The sequence below is a fragment of the Eschrichtius robustus genome, chromosome 19 (assembly GCF_028021215.1).
Source record: "Eschrichtius robustus isolate mEscRob2 chromosome 19, mEscRob2.pri, whole genome shotgun sequence".
Taxonomy (NCBI): domain Eukaryota; kingdom Metazoa; phylum Chordata; class Mammalia; order Artiodactyla; family Eschrichtiidae; genus Eschrichtius; species Eschrichtius robustus.
This window is the reverse complement of record NC_090842.1, coordinates 18657560-18681753: the sequence shown is the minus strand read 5'-3', so window position 1 is coordinate 18681753 and position 24194 is coordinate 18657560. Positions and strand designations below refer to the sequence as shown.

General features: G+C 47.6%; 1 protein-coding gene across 3 annotated transcripts in view; it reads left to right on the top strand.

Moving 5' to 3' along the window:
* CDH3 (cadherin 3) overlaps window positions 1-24194 on the top strand; it is a 105773-nt gene that overhangs the window by 49061 nt on the left and 32518 nt on the right. Inside the window, exons 1-2 of one of the 3 annotated variants that reach the window (XM_068528383.1) lie at window positions 3991-4151; window positions 12042-12162. In XM_068528383.1, coding sequence (XP_068384484.1) covers window positions 4056-4151; window positions 12042-12162 — 217 coding nt within the window. In that variant the 5' untranslated portion in view covers window positions 3991-4055. Of the gene's footprint in view, window positions 1-3990; window positions 4152-11718; window positions 11834-12041; window positions 12163-24194 lie in introns of those variants that run through there. The other 2 variants (XM_068528384.1, XM_068528385.1) reach the window with 2 other exon arrangements.

The window sequence follows — 24194 nt, the reverse complement described above, 5'->3', positions numbered from 1 at the left end:
AGATGAATGGATAAAGAAGATGTGGCACATATATACAATGGAATATTACTCAGCCATAAAAAGAAATGAAATTGAGTTATTTGTAGTGAGGTGGATGGACCTAGAGTCTGTCCTACAGAGTGAAGTAAGTCAGAAAGAGAAAAACGAATACCGTATGCTAACACATATATATGGAATCTTAAAAAAAAAAAAAAAGGTTCTGAAGAACCTAGGGGCAGGACAGGAATAAAGACACAGACATAGAGAATGGACTTGACGACACGGGGAGGAGGAAGGGTAATCTGGGACGAAGTGAGAGACTGGCATGGATTTATATATGCTACCAAATGTAAAATAGATAGCTAGTGGGAAGCAGCCGCATAGCACAGGGAGATCAGCTCGGTGCTTTGTGACCACCTAGAGGGATGGGATAGGGAGGGTGGGAGGGAGACGCAAGAGGGAGGAGATATGGGGATATATGTATATGTATAGCTGATTCACTTTGTTATAAGGCAGAAACTAACCATTGTAAAGCAATTATACTCCAATAAAGATGTTAAAAAAAAAAAAAAGAATCCGCCTGCCAATGCAGGGAACACGGGTTTGAGCCCTTGTCCGGGAAGATCCCACATGCTGTGGAGCAACTAAGCCCGAGCACCACAACTACGGAGCCTGCGCTCTAGAGCCCACATGCCACAACTACTGAAGCCCATGTGCCTAGAACCCATGCTCCGCAACAAGAGAAGCCACTGCAATGAGAAGCCCGCGCACCGCAACGAAGAGTAGCCCCCACTCACTGCAACTAGAGAAAGCCCGCGCGCAACAAAGAAGACCCAACGCAGCCAAAAATAAATTAATTAATTTTTTTTTTAAAATGAGCTTTCCCGGTAACTATCTTATTGCTTTATTTTTTTTCCTTCTTAGCACTTTCAATAGTCTGTAATTATCTTGTTTACTTCTCTACGTTTTTATTACAAAGTCCATGATATTAAGGATCTTGTCTATTTGATTCACCATTGCATCCTCAGTGCTCAGAATAGCATCTGACACGTAGTAGGCCCTCAATAAATATCTCTTGAATGTAATGAACGAAGAGGTAGGTGGGGCCTAGACCAAGCAGGACCTTGAGAGAGCAGCGTGGGGAGGCATTTAGGGATTTTAATCAGAGATCCAAAGTGATCAGACTTGGCAGTTGTAAATGATCAGTCTGACAGAAGTGGGGAAAACAGATTGGAGGGTGACGAAGGAAAGCTGCTGCAGTAGTTCAGGAGAGAGAGGATAGGGTTAAATGGAATAAGATGTACAAAGCACTTAGCATTTAACCATAAGGGATGAGAGGGGGATTACTATTACCAATATAGCAGGCAAGCAAGGATTGCTTGAATTTAATGACGGTAAAGTTAAGAGTCCAGAGATAGAGGGACTTGTGTATCCCCTGGAATCTTTGAATCTCTAATCTCCTCATCCAGTGATAAATGCTAGAATTTCTTATCCTTATCGAGTTAATTTGACCTCTATTTTGGTAATTTATTTTGCATTCATATTTGCATTCTTCCACCTGTGTTCCTTCTTACCACCATCATCTGGGAGGGAAGAATTTCACGGAGAGAGCTTCTGACACTTCTCATTAGCTGTGTGACCTGGTAAGTCACCTAATCTCTCTGAACTCAGTTTCATTTTCTGTAACATGAGGACTCTGATATCTATTCTGTCCATTGTGAGGATCAGTGAATAACTGTACAGAAAATATTTTCACAATGCAAGAATAATTATTTGTTATTTCACTCAGTAAATATTTATTAAGCACCTACTCTGTACCAGGCACTGTTTGTTGGTTCTGGGAATACAACAGTGGCATGGGGGGAAAGGCAACAACAGAAGTCCATTCAGATTCTGAACATTTTGGATTTTGATTGTATTTTCCAAATTGGCAGATCACCTTGGGCCCCTGTTGAAAAATATAGATTGTTGGCCTGACCACAGTCTTGGTCAGAATGGGGAAGGTAGAATGAGGGGAGGGTTAACTATCTCTCCAAAGTTATTCAGAAAGGACTGAAAATAAGAGATTAGGTGGATTAAACTGCCTCCCTTTTCCTTTTCCCAAATACTGATCACCACTCAGCAATTCTGCATACACATCTGTGGTTTTTTGTTTTTTTTTTTTAAATTTATTTATTTATTATTTATTTTTGGCTGCATTGGGTCTTTGTTGCTGCGTGCAGCTTTCTCTAGTTGCGGGGAGCGGGGGCTACTCTTCGTTGCGGTGCACGGGCTTCTTATTGTGGTGGTTTCTCTTGTTGTGGAGCATGGGCTCTAGGCGCACGAGCTTCAGTAGTTGTGGCACATGGGCTCAGTAGTTGTGGCTCGCGGGCTCTAGAGCGCAGACTCAGTAGTTGTGGCGCAAGGGCTTAGTTGTTCCGCAGCATGTGGGATCTTCCCGGACCAGGGCTTGAACCTGTGTCCCCTGCACTGGAAGGCGGATTCTTAACCACTGCACCACTAGGGAAGCCCCCTGTGGGTTTTTTTGTTTGTTTTGTTTTATAATTTATGTTAACCCTCTTATTTATTTATTTATTTTTGGCTGCGTTGGGTCTTCGTTGCTGCACGCAGGCTTTCTCTGGTTGCAGCGAGCGGGGGCTACTCTTCGTTGGGTGCACAGGTTTCTCATTGCAGTGGCTTCTCTTGTTGTGGAGCATGGACTCTAGATGCGTGGGCTTCAGGAGTTGTGGTACACGGGCTTAGTAGTTGTGGCTTGCGGGCTCTATAGTGCAGGCTCAGTAGTTGTGGCACACGGGCTTCGTAGCTCCGTGGCATGTGGGATCTTCCTGGACCACGGCTCGAACCCGTGTCCCCTGAATTGGCAGGTGGATTTTTAACCGCTGAGCCACCAGGGAAGCCCTACACATCTGTTTATATACTGAATTTTCCAAAACATTTCTAATAAGAAGTACCTTCAGATGGCTCCTGGGGAGGGCAAGTCTAAACATCAGAACCAGCCATGTGACCTTGAAGGAAAAGGCAGTGGAAGTAGCAGAAAGCACTGTCCTTGGCGGTGTTTTTCTCTGCCACAGAGCTTGCTGTACAACTGATCTGGATCTTACTGTCCTCATCGCCAAAATGAGGTCGGGGTTTCCTGACTACCAGTTCATGGAGGGGTGCTGGGTTAGTTGAATCAGAATCACCTAGGGAGCTTATTAAATCTCCAGATTCCTGGGCCTCATGGACTGGTGAGTCCGACTCAGTAGGGCCAGGATGGCGTCCATCACCTCCTCTATCTTTAATTAGCTTCCTGGGCAGTTAATTTTTGATACGTATCCAGGTTTGGTATCTCACTAGTGTAGATGAGACTCTCTGTGCTTCAGTTTTCTCATCTGTAAAATATAATCATTCCTCAGATGGTAGAATTAAATAAGTTAATTTACATAATGTGCTTAGAACAGTGTCTGTCCCATAGTAAGTACTGGGTAAGTTTTAAGTGTTCTGTCAGTCAAGGTCCAATCAGGAAGACAAACCACTGGGAGTATTTAAAGCAGAGGGAACTTAATGCATAGGTGATGGAGAGGCTAAGAAGCCAAACAGGGGGCAGTGATAAAACCTAGAGATTAGGCAGCAAGAAGTCATCCACCCCTTAGCAGGAGAAAGAGAGGAAAATGATGGTGTTTCCAGAGCCCAGAGTCTGGCAGAACCTGGACCGACAGCACGAGCTGTAGCTACAGATTAAACACAGCCATTATCAAAACAGCTGAAGGAGGAGGCATACCCTGGCTTTTCCCTTTGTCCCACCCTCCAGTCTCCCACTAGTGCCTCCCATTGGCTGAACCCAGCAGGAAGTCATCTCTCAAGTGAGCCTGGGAAACCTCATCTGCAGAGATCACCCCTGCCTTTCAGGGGAAGGATGAAGAATGTCTCTGAGGACAGGTTATTAATATTTTGTTGTTATTGTTATTTTCTTTAAGGTCTTTTTGAGCCCTACAGCTCTCAAAGTCTCTAGACCTTAGCCAACCACAGGGATTCAGGGCTTTGTGAGTGCTTATTGATTAATCAATTCTGTGCCTTCAGTGTATACACATACATAAATGCTTAGCCTCTTATCTCTGGAAACTGACAGCTCAGGCCTTGGCAAAAATTCACTGGTGCAGCGGAGCCCTGCCCGAGGTTCAAGGAAAGGGAAGGTATGTGGATCAGGTTTCTTTTTGGGGATCAACTGCCTCGGCACCTTTAAGGATTCAGAAGTGATAGATGGGAAAGCTGGCCAGAGACATTACTGGGCAGAAAGGAGCGTCCCAGAAAGCTCGGGAACAGACGTAAAGAAGTAAGACTGTGGAAGCATTTGTAAGGGCACTGGGCAGGGGAGGGGAGGAGCAGGAAATAGGGCCGCACCCAGTTTTAAGGATACTTCCTAGAAAAGATTGGAAAATACCCGCTTGTCTTTGGGACATAACCCTGTAAGTGTGCTATGTGGGAGTGGAGCTCTGGGAATTTTGCTACCAAAAATGGGCAGAAAAGCTCTTTCTAAATATTTCTTGGAGGACCCAGAATTTAACCTTGGACCAGAGGCAAACATGTTTATTTTAAGAGGTTCTTAAGAGAAGGGATCGGATATTGTGGAATTCTTCCTAATATACCAAAGACCTGCTCCCCAAATTCATTCTTCCAGCAAACATTAATGAATAGTAGGTTGGAAACTGATTCAGGCAATGAGTTTCGGAGTGAGACAGAACTGGGTTGCACTGTGGCTTTGCCTCTGTCCTAGCAGTGTGGCCTTGGGCAAGGGATTTAACCTGTTTCCTCGTCTGTGAAAAGGAAACTAGCGTGTAGAGTTGAGAGGATGAGAGTGAGATCATGCATGAAAATACTTAGAGTCTGAATCCAGAGTGTGCTAGTAGTTCATTTTATTGTGACTTGTATTATTTGTATGACACTTGGCAAAACACTTTCCTGCCTATTAGCTCATTGGATTTCACATCAGCTCTGTGAGGTGGGTCAGGGAACCCACATTGATTTTGTGTCTACTCTGCTTCTAGCACCCTGCCAGATGCTTAACAGTTATTATCTTCTTGATTTCACTCAGTCAATACATATTTCAGTATCTGTTTTTTTTTTTTTAATTTATTTATTATTTATTTATTTATGTCTGTGTTGGTCTTCGTTTCTGTGCGAGGGCTTTCTCTAGTTGCGGCAAGTGGGGGCCACTCTTCATCGCGGTGCGTGGGCCTCTCATTATCGCGGCCTCTCTTGTTGCGGAGCACAGGCTCCAGATGCGCAGGCTCAGCAATTGTGGCTCACGGGCCCAGTTGCTCTGCGGTATGTGGGATCTTCCCAGACCAGGGCTTGAACCCGTGTCCCCTGCATTGGCAGGCAGATTCTCAACCACTGCGCCACCAGGGAAGCCCCTCAGTATCTGTTTTATGCCAGGCTGTTCTGTGTACTGGAGGTACAGCAATGAACAAAGCAGACAAAAATCCCTGCCTCTCAGGGAGGATACACTCAGTGAGGGGAGAGGGACAATAAATACAATTTAATGAATACTTAGGTTTACTATGTTCCAAAGTGCTTTACAAATATTAACTCATAACCTATGAGGAAGGTATTGTTATGCTTATCCCATTTTACAGATGAGGATACTGAGGCACAAGGGAGTTGAAAGTCACTTGGCCAAGGTCTCACAGCTTGGAAGAGCTGCATTAATGATTCAAAGCCAGACAGTGTGACTCCAGAGTCCTTGCTCTTAATCAGTACTGTATGTTGCCTCCCAAAAAAAAAAAAAATATATATATATATATGTACTAATAGATTAGTGCTACTAAGTGCTATGAGTGCTATGAAAAAAATAAAGCAGGGGAAAGAGGGTGATGAGAGAGGGCTCTCTATGTAGGGAGGTCAGGGAAGGCCTCTCAGAGGGGCCACATTTGAGCAGAGACCTGAAGGAGTGAGGGAGAAAGGCGGGTGGACATCTGGGCAAAGGCGATCCAGGCAGAGGGAAGCACTGTGCAAAGGCCCACACTTGGTGTTTTCGGAGAACCACAGGGAGGCCAACGCTGAAAAAGCAGAGTGAGCAAGTGGTAGCAGATGAGTCAGAGAGTGAAAGATGGCGCAGGCTGAGCCACTGGAAGGATGCAATTGCCTTTGGCTGAGATGGAAAGATTGTGGGAGGAGCAGATTTGCAGAGGAAGGTCAGTTCAGTTTGGGGTAATTCTCACCATCACTCACCAAATAGGAATTAACTCATTCCATAGGACTTTGAGAGATTAAATAGCTCACCCCAGGTCACCCAGGCAGTCGTTTTCAGAGGCAAGATTCAGACGTAGGTCTGCCAACCCTAACTTAAATGCCACAGGCCTTTGGCTGGTAGGGTGCTTTGGGGAAATCTGCAGAGGTGATATTCTGCTCATCCTGATCCCTGACCCGAGGAGCTTTCAAGGAGGGGGGGAAGGGGTACTGGAGAGTGAGGCAGAAGGACACTCAGGTGAAAGTAACAATGCCAGAGATCCCACAAGGCAGTAAATAGCATGTGTTTAAATGTGAAATGCAGACAAGAAGCACAGGGAAGGTGCACTTCTTTTTGAAAGAGCAAAATGAGTGAAAGAGTCCCAGCCCTGTCTGGGTGGAAGGCATCAGGGACGGGATGAACATCTGTGTTGAAAAAGGCCATGCTCTGGGGGAGATGGGAAGGCCCCCAGAGGCTCAGGGTTCTCCCTGGGCAAGTCTTTCTCCACAAATAGATGCTTTTCCATTGTGACAAAGGTATATCCCAGGCAGGATGCCTCCCCTGGACCCGTGTCTCCAACCACAGCCTCCTCAACATGCCACTACTGGGCATCTCTGAACATGCCCCACCTTGAAGTCCTGATATTCCCCTAATCCCAAGCTTGCTCTACCTGCAATGAGATTCCAAGAAGCTAACCCTGAGACAAGGATTCATGTACATGAGTGACTTATTAAATTTGGAAGGGCTCCCAGGAGGAACTGGTGAGGGAGTGGAGAAGCAAGATAAAGAGGGCAAGAAGCCAAGCAAGGGTGTGATTTCAGACCAAGTCCCTGGAGGGTAGCTTCAGCCTGATCCAGCAGGGGATGCTGGATGTAAGTTACCCCTGGGAGTTTGGGGGGAGGCGGGCCGGTGCTCAGCTTCCACATTCCAGCACCACTTGGTCATTGGCTAAGGGCTGGGAAAGTGAACTCCTGGGCACTTCCTTGCAAGGGCAAAGGGACCCCAGTAGCGGAAGGGCAAGCCTCTGGCCCTTCACATGTACAGGCTGCTGGGAGAATCAACACACAGAAGCCAAAGATGGGGAGTTCAGAAACCAACAAAGGGATCCCAGGGGATCTGAGCAGTGCCCTGACAGTGTCCACTACATGTGCCTTACCCATCTCAGGAAATGGTATTGCCATCCTGCTGGTTGCTCAGGCCCCAAACCCTGGAGTCATCCTTGACCTGCTCTGTCTCACACCCCCATCCAATCCTTTAGCCAATCTCGTTGGCAGTACCTTCAAAATATACCCAGAGTCTGATCACTTTTTTAAAGTAACTTTTAAAAGTTGTGGTAAAGTACACATAACATACAGTTCAGTGGCATAAAGTACATTCACATTTTTGTGCAACCATCACCATCATCCATCCACGGAACTCTTTCCATCTTGCAAAACTGAAACTCTGTACCTATTAAGCATTTTGTTTATCCATTCGTCAATGGACACTTGGGTTGCTTCCACCTCTTTAGAAATATTTATTTATTTATTTATTTATTTATTTATTTTATTATTTTTTTTTAAATTTATTTTTGGCTGTATTGGGTTTTCGTTTCTGTGCACGGGCTTTCTCTAGTTGCGGCGAGCGGGGGCTACTCTTCATCGCGGTGCGCGGGCTTCTCATTGTTGTGGCTTCTCTTGTTGCGGAGCACAGGCTCTAGACGCGCAGGCTCGGTAGTTGTGCCTCACGGGCCCAGTTGCTCCACGGCATGTGGGATCTTCCCAGACCAGGGCTCGAGCCCGTGTCCCCTGCATTGGCAGGCAGATTCCTAACCACTGCACCACCAGGGAAGCCCTGCTTCCACCTCTTGACTGTTGTGAATAATGCTGCTATGAACATAGATGTATTGTACAAATATCTGTTAGAGTCCGTACACTCAATTCTTTTGGGTATATACCTAGAAGTGGAATTGCTGGGTCATATGGCAATTCTATTTTTAATTTTTTTTAGTAGCTGTTTTACTGTTTTCCATAGTGGCTGCAGCAGTTGACATTCCCACTGACAGTGCACAAGTGTTTCAATGTCTGCACATCCTCACCAACACTTTTTATTTTGTTTGTTTTAATCTGATCGTTTCTTACCCCTTCCACAATGACCACCCTGAACCAAGCCATTTCAGTTTTTGCCTGGCTTATTGCAGTGGAATCCCAACTGACCTCACTGTTTCTGCCCTCATCTCCTGTAGTCTTCTCAACACCACTCCTCCACTCACAGCCTCCAGTGCCTTCCTCCCCTCCTGCTCAGAGTAAAAGGCAAAGTTTTTACAATAGCCTATGAGGCTCTACAAGATTTGTTCCTCACCCTCCCAAATCTGACTCATTTCCTACTTGCTTACTCCACTCCAGCCACACTGCCTTTTTTTTTTTTTTTTTTTCCTGTCCCAAGTAATCTACTGTCTCAGGGGCTTTGCCTATTTTCTCTGCTTGGAATACTCTTTTCTTCAGATATGCTTAATGTAATTTTCTCCCTCACTTCCTTCAGGTTTTATTCATTTCTCAAGGAGGCCTCTGGGCTTTCCCCATTGCTCATCAGCCCTTCCTCCATTTTCTGCCTTTCTCCTCTCTGCCCTGTGCCTGGGAGGATGACCCCTACAGACACCACCACCTGGGCTTTCTTGCCCTCAGGCTTCTGGGTGGGTTTGGTCCATGGCAGGCAATGCCAGAAGATGAAGGGTGAAAGGAGAGAGATGTTGAGTTATTTTCCCCCCCACATGCTCCCTGCTGTGCTCTGGGCAGTGGCCTGTCCCTCCTTGACCACAGCTGCATTTGGGAGGGGTGGTCCTCCGCTTCAGCTCTCCAGCTCCCCCCTCCCCTCCAACCCCCCACTCCCAGTGATACCATTTCCTCCCTTTGCCCCCCAGTCCTCCAAGTTGTAACTGCTTTTCTGCTTGCTGCTGATCTCTGGACCTTCTACACCCTTGTTGGTCCCTGAACCCTGCCCGTTCCTCTGGTCCCTTCACTAAGACTTGAACCATCCAAGCTGGATTCTGTCTCCCACTAGACCCTGACCTAAACACCTTCTAGATTATGTTATTTACAATTTCCAGCCCTACCTTCTGTTCCGTGAATTGGCACTTCCCATTCTGTTCTTCTGCATAGTACATATTATCTAACATGCTATATAGTTACTTATTTAGTTTCCTTGAACCCTCACACTCTGTGATGGAAGGTCCAAGGATGCAGGGATGTTTGCTTCGTTCACTGTTGTATCTCCAGTGCTTGGCACACAACAGGCTATCAGCAAATATCTCTTAAATGAATGAATGAACCGCCGACCGACTAAGGGAGCTGCAGAGAAGACAGCAGTGTGGTCCAAGGTGCAGGCAGAAGAGCTGACTCTCAATTTCTCCTCTCCCTTCCGCGGCCCCGCCCGGAATGCTGAGTGCCCTGGAAGGAGGCGGAAATGAGCGTGCTCAACTGCCCTCCAGCCAGGTGTTTACTTAATTAGGACCTGTATCCCGACGCACGTTGGTGTTTGACTGTCCGCCTAATGGCTGCATCTGGTTCCCGGCGGGCGCAAAGGAACCTGCGAGGCGAGGACAGGCGGGGCCACCAGATACTGTCCGGGGCCTGCGCAGCCTCGAAAAGCCTCTGCGCGGGTATCTAACCTCCCCTCGGGCACGGAAAGCGCCCCCTGCGGGAGAGCGAGGCGAAGGGGGTTGGAGCTCAGCAAGCAGCCTCGGGCTTCTCCTGTGCGTCGTGCATCCGCAGACCCCAGCTGCCGGGACCACAGGCGGGATAACGGAGCGCTCCCCTGATACCAGATGCCAATTGCTCGCTTTACCATCAGCCGTGAAATTGAAGGATTACAGCGTTTCTCATTCTCTTAGTTTGGGGAACGTGAGGGTGCTATAGAGGAAAGAAACGGTTCGTGAGGCGGAGGACAAATGAGCTGGATCCTAAAGCAATAATACCAGGCAACATTTGGGCACTTGCTCTGTGCTAAGTGCTGAGTTTAGCGTTTTAAACGTGCTAATTTAATCCTCTTCTATATGAATTAATTCATTCAATCCTAGTACTTTATAGAGGGCAGATATCATAATAGCCCCACTAGACGCATGTGGAACTGAGGCTCAGAGGGGTTATTTCGCTAGCCTGAGGTCACAGCGCTAATAAGTGATGGAATCCGGGTTTGAACGCAAGCGGTGCGGCCCCAGAGCCCATGCTCGGCTAGAGAGAGGACTCCCACGGTCGCAACGCAAACTGTCCTCCTCTTAGCCGCAGGCCTGGTGGTGGGAAGGACAGGCAGGCTTCCAGGCTAGCCCTTGAGAGCCAAAAAATCTATAATTAGAGACTCCAGTATCCTCCTCAAACCCCTAAATCTGAGATGGGTAGGAGGAAGGAAAGTGTTGAGGAGTCAGCCCGAGATTCTCACGACAGCTAGGGAAGGTGGGGAGGCCTCAGGGAACAGGAGGTTGTGACTGGCTGGGAAAACTCAGCTCGGTGGGGAGAGGGCGTGCAGTGTGGAGCGACTGAGTTTCAGGACCGTTTCAGGGCCCGGGGCCCACTTGTGTGCCGCCACGGGTAAAGCGCTTCGGGTCTGAAGTAGAGGAACGAATCCCAACTCCGTCGCATGTCCCCCAGTAACGATACAGAAGAGCTGCTTCGTAGGGAGACTCACTGGAAGGTTGCTTCTCTCGCAGCCAGCAGTTTTTACTTAGATTATAGTAGCTATTTTAGACCAATAAAAACAGTCGCGATTTTTAAAATGCCTTTATTTGCATTTTACAAAAGTTGAGAAATTGTTAATTATTTATATCCTACGTGGGGGGTGGGAAGCTTGCTGGAGGTGATGGGGCTAATAACCACCCCTCTACCTCGCACCTTTTGGCGTCACCACGGCTTCGAACTCTGGGATCTTCTCTCCCAGCCTCCTTTTGTTCGGCTGTGCCAGGGAAGTAATGAGTTTTCCGCAAGTTGTAGCAGATTCTGTAACACGGTCCCTCGGGACCTCACCGCCAGTTTTAAACACTCGGAGTCCTGGGGGCAGGCTGATGTGGGAGGTGGGGAAAGAGGCAGGAGGTACCCGCCCGCCCCCCGCTGTAGCCGGGTGTGGGGCGGACACACCCGGCCTCCATCAAAGCTTTGGATAACAGAGAGCCTCGGGGGAGCATGAATGGGGCGCCTGTTTTCAGTCGGTTTCAGATGCATCTCCACTTTCTTTTCCACAAGGCACAGAAACAATTTTCTTCCTGTGCGGCGGAGAGTGGGTTGCCTTTTTTTTTTTCCCCTCGAACCCAGAATCTGCGAGACAGGGCCTGGGTCTCTGCCGGGAGCAACTCCAGAAAACCCGAGAGAACGCAGGAGGGGCGCAGGAGAGGACAGTGGGGGGGGGGGGCTTCGGGGTGCCTCCAGAGCGCCAGCCCCGGCCCCACCTGCGAGGAGGCGGGACCTTGCGGCGCTGGACCAATCAGCACCTACCTGCGCTCACCTGGCCCCCCCCCCCCCCCGCTGGCTCCCGCGAGCCGCGGTTCTCAAAGGGACGCGCTGAGCTCAGCGGAGCGCTAGCCCGACGTCGCGGCAGCTTTTCACCCCTCTCTCTCCAGCCATGGGGCTCCCTAGTGGGCCTCTCGCGTCCCTCCTCCTCTGCTTCTTCCTCCTGCTCCAGGTACTCCATTGCCTTGCCCTGACCCCTGCCGGGACGTTCCTCAGAGGGCGGGCGGGGTCCGCACGCGGCGGTGGCGTCGGGGAGAGAGCCGGACTGGGCTGCCTGGAGCCAAGGTTGTACGGGAAAGCCTGAGAGGACTGCCCGGGATGGGTATGCAGGGCCGGGCACGCCTGTGACCCAGCCTCCCTCTTTACCCCTCTTCCCTTAGGCGCAGGTTTACTGGCTGCCGCGCGCGGCCTCCGAGCCGTGCCGGGCAGGCTTCGGGGAAGCTGAAGTGACCTTGGAGGCGCGAGGCGCGGAGCTGGAGCCGGGCCGGGCGCGGGGGAATGGTAAGACTCCCCCCACGGGGGCCCGCCGGGCGGAACTTCGAGGTGGGGTCTGCGCTGGGGGTGTCCGGGCTGCGGCGGGGGGACTCCTGGCGCCTCCTCAGGTGTGGGGGACGCGCAGAAAGCATCGCCGGGGCTGGAATGGGGGTGGGCGTATGGAGAGAAAGGCCGGAGAGCCTAGCGCCCTCTGACGTCCAGCCCCTCCTTGCCCCTCTGCGGCGGCTGACCTGGACCCCCTCCTTCGGGGTGCGGGGCGGCTGAGCCGCTCACCCAGCCCGGACGTGGGAAGCTCTCCCCTGGGGCCCCAGCGGAGGAATGCGCCTTCCACATTCCTCCCCCAACCCCCGCACAGGTGTGGGGATGAGCCGTGCCCCGGGCAACCCCCTTCGCCCCTCTCGGGCCCCCTTTGTGTACCGTGCTTTGTGTCTCCGACTGACAGACCAGGTCTGTTTCTCTTCTTCGCGCTCCCTTCCCCCGCCCCCCTTCTTGCCCGGCAGCTGGAATGCACTCTTAACCCTGCCCTTCCCGGAGGGCCCGCGCCCCTGCAGCCTGCCTGAAAACTGGGCCTGGCACACCTGGACTGGGGCCATCACGCACTGGGGACACCCCCCGACCCCCAGTGTACTGGGACTGAAATGTTAGGGCCCTTGAGGGAGTGGGCGTCCAGGAGCCAGAAGGTCTTGAGCTGTAGGGGCTGTGGGTGGGGGATCAAAGCACATTTTTGATCTCACAGTTTCTTCTACGGTTTAAAAACTTGAGGGGGTGGGGTTTACTTTGGTGCTCAGAACTAGTGTGTTATGAGATCCAGGCAGCTGACGGCTGATGGGGGCTCTTTCCCTTCATCCAGGACAGGGCGGGTTCCTCCACCGGATCAAACCCAAGTTCTTAAACAGAGGTGTATCCCAGGATCCTTGGGTGGGCTTCCAGAGGGTCCTTAACCTGTGAAATTGTTTAAGAACTTGTATGCATTTTTCTGGGTAGGGGATCTAAAGTTTAAAAATTTCAAAGCAATTTAAAAACCTGTGCCACCTAGCATTTTTCTAATGCCCCCATCAGCATACCCCTCACCCCAGGTACAAATTCCCACAGCTTGAATGTGCGGGTGAGCTGCCTAGGGGACAGAATGGCTCTCCTTTGTTTCTCCAAAAGAGGAGAGGGGGCCTTGAGTTCTGTAGAAGCCTTTATTTCTTCTTTTCCCCCCAAATAACTCTGCATATTGACAAAACAATTAACACCCAGGCTAGGCCAAGCTCCTTAAACTCTTGGCTGTAGGGAGCTGAGGAGAGGCATTAAAAGGCCATGCCTCATAAACTTTAAATTCTTGCACTTGGGTTTATTACTGACTGGCTAACAAACTGCAACTCAGCCAACCTGTAAAAATGTTAACTTGGGAAGGGCCCCAAATCCAATTCCGGCTCCCTGAGGAAGCTTTATTGCTAACCAGACTTCTGCCAAATCTGTACACCCTCCCCCTCATTGTCAAGTTTTCCGACTACAGTCTGGGAGAGCAGGCTATGGCTCTGAGTGTTGTCTGTGCCTTATCTTTCTTACTGAAGCAAGAAATATCAGATTAACTGTCACTTCACTAAGCTTGAGGTTCTTGGGGGGAAGCAGTGATCAGGTTTTCGATTTCACAGTCCGGTTGGCAAGTGCTTCTCGGTGACGTCAGGCATTTTAAACCTTTTGAGAAAATTCTGCTTTCTCGGATGTCTGGTTTATGGTTGTGAAAATGGTGGGTTCATGCCAGGAGCGCACCTAGGTTATAAAACAAAAGGTGGGTTAATGTGCTTGGCTAACCTTGAGTGCAGCTCCCTGCAACGTGCTGAGTTCTTAGAGCAGTCTTCCTGTGAAATGGGATGCTGCCTTCTTTTTAAATAAAAGCAAGTTTCTGAGCCCAATTTGTCCCAATAAATTGGGACTCCCCGGCAAAAAATAGTGGTATTTCTCCCCTTAGTCCTCAGCAGCTGACCTCTTTTCTACCTCCACCCCAGCTCCCTATCCTCCATACACAGGAGCCCCAGCCTGGATCCAGCCATGTTGAAAGGGTTGTCCTGAGGGTACATACAAACTCTCAAGTTTGGCCAAGCAGACAACAGTTTCCCTATAGCTAAGGAACAGTTGCCCTTGTTGTTCGCCCCTGGGTTATGAATTTCACAGGTGTCTATGAAGTTGACCTCAAAGAAATTATCTGATATAATTAACACCTTGTTTGTATGTGCACTTTCCTCTTCAAAGCATTTGCACAACTCTGAGCTTGCTTTATCCTCCTGCCATTCTCTTGAAGCTGGTGCTGTACATTTAAACAACTTGAGCTCTTAATCCCAGAGTTGGGAGTTCAGAAACCCTGTAGCCCAGCCCTGCTGGAGGTTTTAGAGGTGGAGAAACACAGGAACAGCTTAATGGATTCAATTCCCTAGGCTAAACTCGTGAGCTCCCTTGAGGGTCATAGACATGAATTTTACCTCTAGGTTTATGCCCAGGACCTGGTGCTTAATAGGTCCCAGTAGGTACTTGTGTGAACTATGACAATCTTGTGAAGTTCTGCGCATTTTACAGATGAAACCTCAGTGGTTGTGGCTTCCCCAAAGTCATCTCTGCAGTGACCAGATGGGACTTGAATGGAAGTTTCTGACTCCCAAGTTCCCTGACATTTTTTTTACCACCAGAAAGTAGGAGGTGGATGAAATGAAGAAGTGGAATGTTGGAGCACCAAATCCCACCAGTAGCAACCCCCTACCCCAAGAGCGCTTAGTCATTTATTCCTTTTCATCCTAGGGTTTTCCAGAAACATTCCTGCAGAGGAAACCAGCTTGAATACAGTCTCTTTAAGTGTCCTAGTGATGGGGGCTTGGGTCAGGTGAAGCCAGGCTTGCCTAGACCAAGAGTGAGAGGTTAATCTGGAAGGAGGTAGAGCAGGAATGTTCCCCCACCCCAACCCCACAGTCTGGGGTCTGCCTTCAAGTGTGGTCTAGGAGCAAAGACAAAGGAGAGGTGGGAGGAAGGAGCTTTCGTGGTATTAGCGCAGTGATTAAAGTGAGTGACCTAAAGTGTTCTATACATCCTTCATGGAGAACAGTTGAGAGAAGCAGCTTAATTACAGTAAAAGAAATCCAGTACTTCATTATGGCCCCCTCCGCAGGTTCAACTCACCCTTAGTCAGCGTTTGGGTAAGATTAAAGCTAACCCTCATTAGCTTTGGTAGAAAACTTCAAAGTTCAGTAATAAATCTGACTGAGCAGGAGTTAACTTCAAGATGGTTTTGCTTATTTCAACTCATGTAAAAATTGCCTTTTGTTTTGGAGCTCCCATTCCGGGCTATGCCCTCTATTTACATTTTATTTTTTCAGTAAACATATATTTAGCATCTGCATGTATCAGGCACTATTCTAGAATGGCGGCTAAAACAATGAACAAAACTAAGACCCTGCCCTGGTGGAGCTGACTGTCTAATGTTAAGTTACTTTTTATGCTTATAAGAGCCTTGCCGCGCAGGTGGTGGTAACTCCCCCTCAGCTGTAAAATGAGGGTAAGAAACTTGGTGTGAGGTCACTGGGGCAGTCAGCAGTAAGGCGAGGGGGAGTCCATGGTGCCCAATAAATCTGCCTCTGTGGAATGAATATTTGGAAACTGGGGCTTCCAGCCCACCCAGCTGCCTTCCTGGCTCAGCAGCCGAGTAGGGTTGGTTGCCAAAGCCCGACGTACATCACTGTTAGCTGGTGTCTGGGGAGCAGGTCTCAAACCTCTAGTCTCTCTTCTCATCTCCTCACATGGCACTCCGTTCCTAGGTTACCCATGCAGGGTGCCCTCACCTCCCTGCTGTGTGAGGAAAGCATGGCTTACCATGAGCAATGAGTCTCTAGGAAACGATAGCTCTGCAAAGCATTTGGAGGATGATGGAGGAGGAGGAGGGACAGAAGGGCCTGTCTTCCCAAATCAATGGAGGCTTCGGTCCTGAGGCTGAATGATCTCCATGCAAAGAACCACTGTTATTGAAGAATAGCATATGTGGAAGAAAGTGTCCAGATGATAAGTGTACATACAGCTCGATGAACATCACACACTTAAAACACCCATGTACCTAGCACACATATCAAGAAACAGCATTATCAGCACCTCAAATGCCACTTCCCTCCCCATCTTTACCCTCCCCCAGGAAAACCACTATCTGGACTTCAAATACCATGGATTGATTTGCCTATATTTGAACTTTATGTAAAAGAATCATACAGAATATCCTCTTGGATCTGGCTTCTTTCACTGCACATTGTGAGATTCTTGCACAGTTCTGGATGTAGCTGTGGTTGATTGTCATTCTGCAGTTTCCATCATGTGACCATCCACACTTCGGCTGTTGATGGGCGTTTGAGGAGTTTCCATTTTTTTGGCTATTACAGCTAGTGCTGCCGTGAACACCATTGTGCAAGGGAAACTGCATAGGCAGATCAGTTAGGTACATCCCTGGGAGCGTAATTGCTGGGTTAACTGAGGATTACCTGGGGATCTCAGTACTGTGGCCGAGTACTGAGAAGTCAGCTTTTCTGTGTCTTGAAGCAGCTGAGTCTCTTCTGGACTCTCACATCCCCCTCTCCCAACAGTCTCCTTACCAGACCCGTCCCTTCTGGCTTCTTGCTTCCCACCTGGCCCTGTGCTAAGAGACAGCAATTTTTTATTAGGTACTTGGTCACGTCCTTTGTTTGGGGGGAGAAGTCCTTCCCTTTATTTGTCCTTAAGCTAATGCTTGTTACTTTCCCCAAAGTAGAAAGGGGATCTGGAAAGGGCCCTGAATTTCTACGGTGAGAACTTCTTCATGGGTGGAGATTTTTCATCCTGGCCGGTGTGTGGGTGGGTGGCAGCAGCCTTGTATGGCCAAGGTGGTCGAATGCAGCTCCTCCCTCATTATAGAGGTAGTGAGGTGTCTGAGACTCAAGGCCAAGCTGACTGGTCATTCAGCCAACAAACATCTGAGTACCTACTGGGAGCTTGAAGTTGAGAAGCAAGCAAGGCCCACAGCTCCTTAACCTCAGTGAGCTCCCTGACCACAGGAGGAAGCAAATCAGTCACCAGGCAATTTTACTAGTGAATCCTTCATTCAGCAAATATCTATTGAGCACCTCCCAAGTGTCAGGTACTGTTCTAGGTGCCAGGGATACATTAGTGAGCAAAACATGCACAAAACCCAGGCTTTGTGGGCCATTCACCTGCTAGTGGAGGGAGATGGACAAAATAAGTAATATATGCATGTAATCAAGTGGGAGGAAAAATATAGAGTCACATAGGAAGGGCTGCTGACATGTTCTGGGAGGTGGGGGGCACCTGGCAGAAGTGATGTCCAAGCCAGAGGCCGGGGAAGGGGTTGGGACATGAGAGGTGGCAGGGAGTGTTCCTGCCAAGGGAACAGCATATGGGGTCCAGGAACTTAAGTATGTTTAGTTTGGCTGGACCATGGAGTGTGAGGTGGGGAGCAACAGAAGGGAAGTAGGCAGGGTCCAGTCCAGCGCGGAACTTCCCTCACTCCAGAACAGAGGCAGCGTGGTGTTTGGGAAAGGCAGGAGATGTGGCTGATGTTCCAGTTGTGCCCTCATGCAGGCCACTGTCTCTGAAGTCTCCTCTGGATCCAGGACCCTGGGCCCACATCCACCATCCCTCCTCGACTCCCGACTTTTCCCAGACCCAAGGATGACGTGGTCAGCCGCAGTTGAATATTCCCCCTGGTTTCATTTAACCTGGCATTACCAGGCAGCAGGGGCAGCAAGGAAGGGCTTTCAAACAAAATGAAACAAACACATTTAATAATACCATTTACTGGAGAGCTTACTGAGTTCCAGAAACTACACTATGTACTTTATGTAATAAGCCCCTTTAATCCTCCTAAAAGCCCCATGAGGGGAGTGGAATTGGCCCCATTTCACTGGATAGGAAACCTAGGCTTGTAACTTTGTAACTTATCCAAGTTCACCCAGGTCGTAAATTGTGGAGTTAGGGCTTGAACCAGGTTGGACTCCTACTTGAAAGGTACTAACCATTTGGGAGTCAGAGTTGTGAGTCCTCTGGCCTCAGCCAAGCTGAGGAAGATTGGAAATAGTTAACATCTGACCCAAGACTTTTGAATTGCTGTTCCCTCCACTGGCCTCTGTTAATCACCAAGATCTGGAGTGATGGGGGAGGGGAGGAGGAGGGGACACGTCTTTCCAGGACCCCAGCCTCCTTTTAGGATGTAGGGGAACAGGGAGGGTTCAGATACCAGGCGCAATAGCTGACAGTGCTCTCACTGTCAGTCTCAGCAGAGAATCTGCTTCTGGCTGTTCATCTTCTTCCTCTCCTCACCCCACCCCCTCCTCCCAGCATTGAGGACCTCCCCCAGCCCTGCTCTGAGTGGAGGAGCTTGATACGCTCTGCCCCCTCCTCCTCACCCAGCCAAATCTGGGCACCCATGTGGTTGTGGCTTACCTAGAGCATCAGTAGCCTGCAAATTCCTCAAGGTGACAAAATCCCCTCCAGGCTGCAGCTGCCACAGTCCCGATGGACTTCGGGGTACGGGGGTCCTGCTGCTTGCTCAGCGAACCAAAATGCCTTATCCTGGGAAGGAAAGCCGAATGAACACTTTCCTTCCTACCTTTACCCCACCTTTGAGCTCGTAGCTCTGGCTCTGTCGCTGACATCTGAGGAGAGGGCTCGGAGCCAGGGCCACACCGCCAGGAGGTGGGAGGGCTGGTGCCTGCTTCCCCCTCATGAGAGCCTCTCTGAGCTACACAGAACCCAAGAAGGAGGAGAGAGCTGTTCTCCCTCAGGACTCTGAGGTATCTCAGGGGCAAGATGGGGCTGGGGAGGCACGACCCCAGGCTTTCTTCTTCCTCCTCAATCTCAGTTACCCCACTTTTGCTTGTTCAAGAGCACATAAGATTAGTTCGAAATTACATCTCTCTTACCAAGCCTCAGACCTGTGTTGGAGACTAATAGTAGGTTGATCTTGCCCAGGGGGTCCGACTTCAGGGCCTCACATTAACTTTAAGAAGTCTTTGCTCCCTGGGAATTAATTGTGTATATGTGTGCTTTTCTAAGAAGATTCCTCCCCCCACATTGGCAACCCCACTCTCTCCCACCCTCAAGTCCAGGTTCACTCGGAAGTTCTTCAGATTCTTGTCAAAGCCAGCAGTGAGGACAGGCCTGATGGTGTACATCTGGGCACAGGCAAGGGAAAACGGGGTTCTAGGCCTGAGACAAGTTACTCTGGTCCCAGCTCCTCGGCCTTGATGCTCTAACTCCCCTGTGTGGGAAGTGCCTCCGTGGCCCTTGGACGTGAGGAGGTGGACTGCTGGTTAGTCAGACAGAGAGCAGGGCTGGAGGGCTCAGCTACTAACCTGGGTGTCTTGCTTAAGGCTGCCTGCCTTCTCACGAGCCCCATCTTGTAGCTTCAGGCAGAGAGAAAAGACAGGTACTTGTGGGCTCCCCACACACAAGCCAGAACAAGATGCCAGGCCCACACCCTTACCTCTCCTTGTGGAGTCAGCTTCAGCCAGGGCTTCTCACCAGGGCTTCAAGACCTGCCATTTTCTTGTCTTTTATGGTCTTTTACTGCTTCCAGAATTCTCCTGTGTTCCCCAACTGGAACGCAGCCACACTACAACTGGTTTACCCCTGCCTTTGAGTCAGTAGTTTGCAAGCTTGGCTGACTATCAGGATTGCCTAGGGAGCTTTTTATTTCTATCACACCCTCTTTCATATATACTATTTTATATAATTTGTGTAGAGTTGGGCTCGTTGGTTGGGATTTCACATTAATACGTGAATATCTAGTCACTGTAAAAACAATGTTTTTCAATAAAATAATAGCATGTACTATGTGACAGGTACAGCTCTTAGCATTTTACGTGTATTACCTTGTTTAATCACCATAACATCCCTTGAAGTAGGTACTATTACTATCCCCATTTTATGGATGAGGAATCTGAGGCCAGAGAGGTTAAGTAACTTGCCCAAGATCATGCAAATAATAAATAGCAGAGCTTGGATTCAAATCTAAGCTGCCTGAGCTTTAACCATTGAACTCCATTGCGTCTCAACAGAAGCAAATCAGAAATAAACACGTGAAAGTTCTCTCTTCCTCAGTTCTGCTCCGGTAGGGTAAGAACAGTTAATAGTTTAATGTGAATTCTTGTAGACCTTTTTCTTTTTTTTTTAATTTTTTAATTTAATGTTATTTATTTTTTTATACAGCAGGTTCTTATTAGTTATCCATTTTATACACATCAGTGTATACATGTCAATCCCAATCTCCCAATTCATCCCACCACCACCACCGCCCCACCACCCCACCACCACTTTCCCCACTTGGTGTCCATACGTGTGTTCTCTACATCTGTTGTAGACCTTTTTCTTGACAAAGAACTTATGTATGCACACAGGAATTATTAAAACAAGGATTGGACTATGTCATACTTAACAAACGTTATTGTACAACTTACTTTTTTTAACTTACTGAATCACAGGCATCTTTCCAGACTGGTAAGTACACATCTATCTTGCTTTTAACAGCTCCATAGTCTTCTACATGGTAGATATACCATGATTTATTAGCTAACCCCCTATTTTTATCTTTTACAGATGTGGAAGTGGGGAGGAGTTAACGTAAAAATTGTGAAGTGTTTGAATTTTTAGAAATCTGTCAGGAATCACCTTATTAGGAAAGACTGCTGTAGAAAGATGATTGAATGAATTGTTCCTCTTAACCCCATTCAGTTAAATTAATTTTTTATGTTTGAACAATACCTTCAAGACAGTCTTTGAGGTAAGCTTAATAAGGTTACTGTACCATTTAAAAATCATTAGTTTTCACACTAACCATTGTTTTAAGGTTTAGTTATCTGAATGTTTCAAAAGTATTTGAAATCAAAAATTTTTTTAATTTAAATTGCATAACTCAGAAGTGCACTATCAAATGTATTAGCACTTGCATTATTTTCCTTGGGTGTTGAAAGCTTGAGAGTGTGCCATTCAGTCAAAGCGAAAATGCATTTTTTCTCAAGTTTCTCTTTAGTTTTCAAAATCTAGTTAGCAAGCATTTTGATGAATAAAAGTTGATTTCCATTCTTAAAGAGAATACTCATTTCTGATCTTAGTTTCCAAGAGGGGCTTATGGGTTTTTTCTTAAACCCAAATATTGCTGCAATAAACAGTCTTGCACAGGGTGGTTGCATCGATGTAAAAGATTTATCCTTGAAAACCTCAAATAATTCATAACTCCTATGATTCAAGACTTATGTCCTCTTATGAACATATGTGAAGTGTATGTGTGTGGAATAAGGGAATTGGATGCTTACAACTCACTGGTCTCCCTTGTATTTTTTTTAAGATTTTTTAAATATTTATTTTGTTTATTATTATTTATTTTTGGCTGTGTTGGGTCTTTGTTGCTGCACGCAGGCTATCTCTAGTTGCGGTGAGCGGGGGCTACTCTTCGTTGCGGTGTGTGGGCCTCTCATTGCCATGGCTTCTCGTTGTGAAGCACGGGCTCTAGGTACTTGGGCTTCAGTAGTTGTGGCTCACAGGCTTAGGTGCTCCGTGGCATGTAGGATCTTCCTGGACCAGGACTCGAACCCGTGTCGTCTGCATTGGCGGGTGGATTCTTAACCACTGCACCACCAGGGAAGCCCTAGTCTCTCTTGTATTGAAATAATGTGACTTTTTACACTTTTTCTTAATTTGGGAGATTTGCATTTCTTCAAACTGCATACAAAGTGAGACTTTAATATTTACAGCACCATTTCAAATTTTGACAATTGAAGTTTGCATAAAATATAACTGTATTATAATGTATGGAGTGTCTGAGCTGGAGTTCCAGAGCCACTGTGCCTGGGTTAAATCTGTTTGTCTACTTACTAGCTGTAAGGGTTGGGTAAATTTGCTTAACCTCTATGCTTCAGTTTCCTCATCTGTAAAATAGGGGTAATAATGGGGATCTCATAGGCTGTAGTGAGGATTAAATGAGTTAGGGTATGAAAAAGCATGTAGTAAATAAATAAATGTCAGGTGTTAGTGGTAGTGATAATAGCAGTGGTGTTACAGCTAGACTAGTTTGTATATTTACATCTTTAGACTGTATTCCTAGAAGAAAAATTGCTGGGTCAAAGGACTTTCATAGTTCATTCAACAATTATTGAATGCCTACTTTGTATCAGGCACCGTGCTAGGTGTTAGGATATAGTGATAAGCAGATTCTAACACAGTCTCTGCCTTTGGGCATTATAGAGACTAGTAAGGGAGATAGGCAATTAGAATTGGAATGGGAATGTAGGGAGACACTGTTCTAGGCAGAAGAAGCAGCGTGCACAAAGGCCCTGTGGTAAGGGGTTATGATGCACTTAAGAAGAGGACCATTGTGGCTAGACAATGGAGATAAGGATTGGGCACATTGTAGATTTTGGGTTTTATCCTGAGAACAATGGCACATCATTGATGAGTTTCAAACAAGGAAGTGATCTTATTTTCTCAAATGTATCTGTTGCATTTTTAAAAGATCCTTTTTTTAAAATGGAGAATTTTGTACTCATTTAGGCTAAAAATGATGTAGTAAGTACTAAGGTTGGGGAGGTAGAGATGGAGAGGCATGAGTCTTGGTGATTGACTGTGAAGGGGAGTCTGAGGGAGAAATGGTCAAGGAATAGGATGCTAGATAACAGTACACTAGGCACTGTGCTAAATATTAACTCATTTAACTGAGGCAGGTATTACTAGCATCATTCCCATCTTCTAGGTATGGAAACATACTTGCCCAAAGTCTGTCGCTGGAACCAAAATTTGAGTCCGGGTACTCTAGACACAGCCTCTGGGCTGCTTCTGAGGCCCAGATTTTGGATTTGTGTAGCTGAGTGCATTGATGTACTGTTCCCTGGGAGATACACTGGAAAAGGACCATATTTAGGGCAAGAGTAAAGAAGATCATGAATTTGCTTTTGACATGATTTTAAGATTATGAATTATGCCTTTAAAGCATCCAGGGGGAGATATTGAAAAGACAGATATATATGGTGGTCAGAGGAAGAATCTGGACATTTGAAATTTTAATACATATTCTGAAGTGCCCTCAAAAATCCATACCAGTTTACCTGCTTACAAGAAATGAAGGTGAGAACCAGGAACTTTAAAAAACCAATAAACTGGGCTTCCCTGGTGGCGCAGTGGTTAAGAATCCGCCTGCCAATGCAGGGGACACAGGCTCAAGCCCTGGTCCGGGAAGATCCCACATGCCGCGGAGCAACTAAGCCCGTGCGCCACAACTACTGAGCCTGTGCTCTAGAGCCCGTGAGCCACAACTACTGAAGCCCACACACCTAGAGCCCCTGCTCTGCAGCAAGAGAAGCCACGACAATGAGAAGTCCGCACACCGCAACGAAGAGTAGCCCCCGCTTGCCGCAACTAGAGAAAACCCGTGCACAGCAATGAAGACCCAACGCAGCCAAAAAACAAATAAATAAATAAATTTATTAAAAAACAAACAAACAAACAAACGATAAACTGTCTTCCCTAAATCCACCTCCAGAAACTGACTCAGTAGAACTGATGGGTGGGCTGGAAGCAGGGAATCTGGGTTTTTTTTAAAGTTCTCCAGGTGATTTTATCAGTTGTATTTGGGAACTGTTGCTCTGTGATATCATGAAGGTCACTGTGAAGAGGTGAATATATCTCTTTTAGAGAGGATCTGAAAGAAGGAACAAACTAGTGAAATGTGAATGAAAGCATGGCATTCCACCCCCCCTTTGGCCCCACAGGTTGCAGGGATCTTAGTTCCCTGACCAGGGATTGAACCTGGGCCTTGGGAGTGAAAGTGCCAAGTCCTAACCACTGGACTGCCAGGGAATTCCTGAAAGCATGGCATTTTAAATTTAACTTCCAATGCTTGTCTCAATGGAAGTTGATCCTTTTTTTTTTTTTTCCTTAATTTTCCGCTTACCACAGGATTCTGAATGACCTTTACCTTCTTGTTCTTTTGTTTTGCTTTTTAAATTACCGTCCCTGGTTTTGAATACTTAATTGTGCTT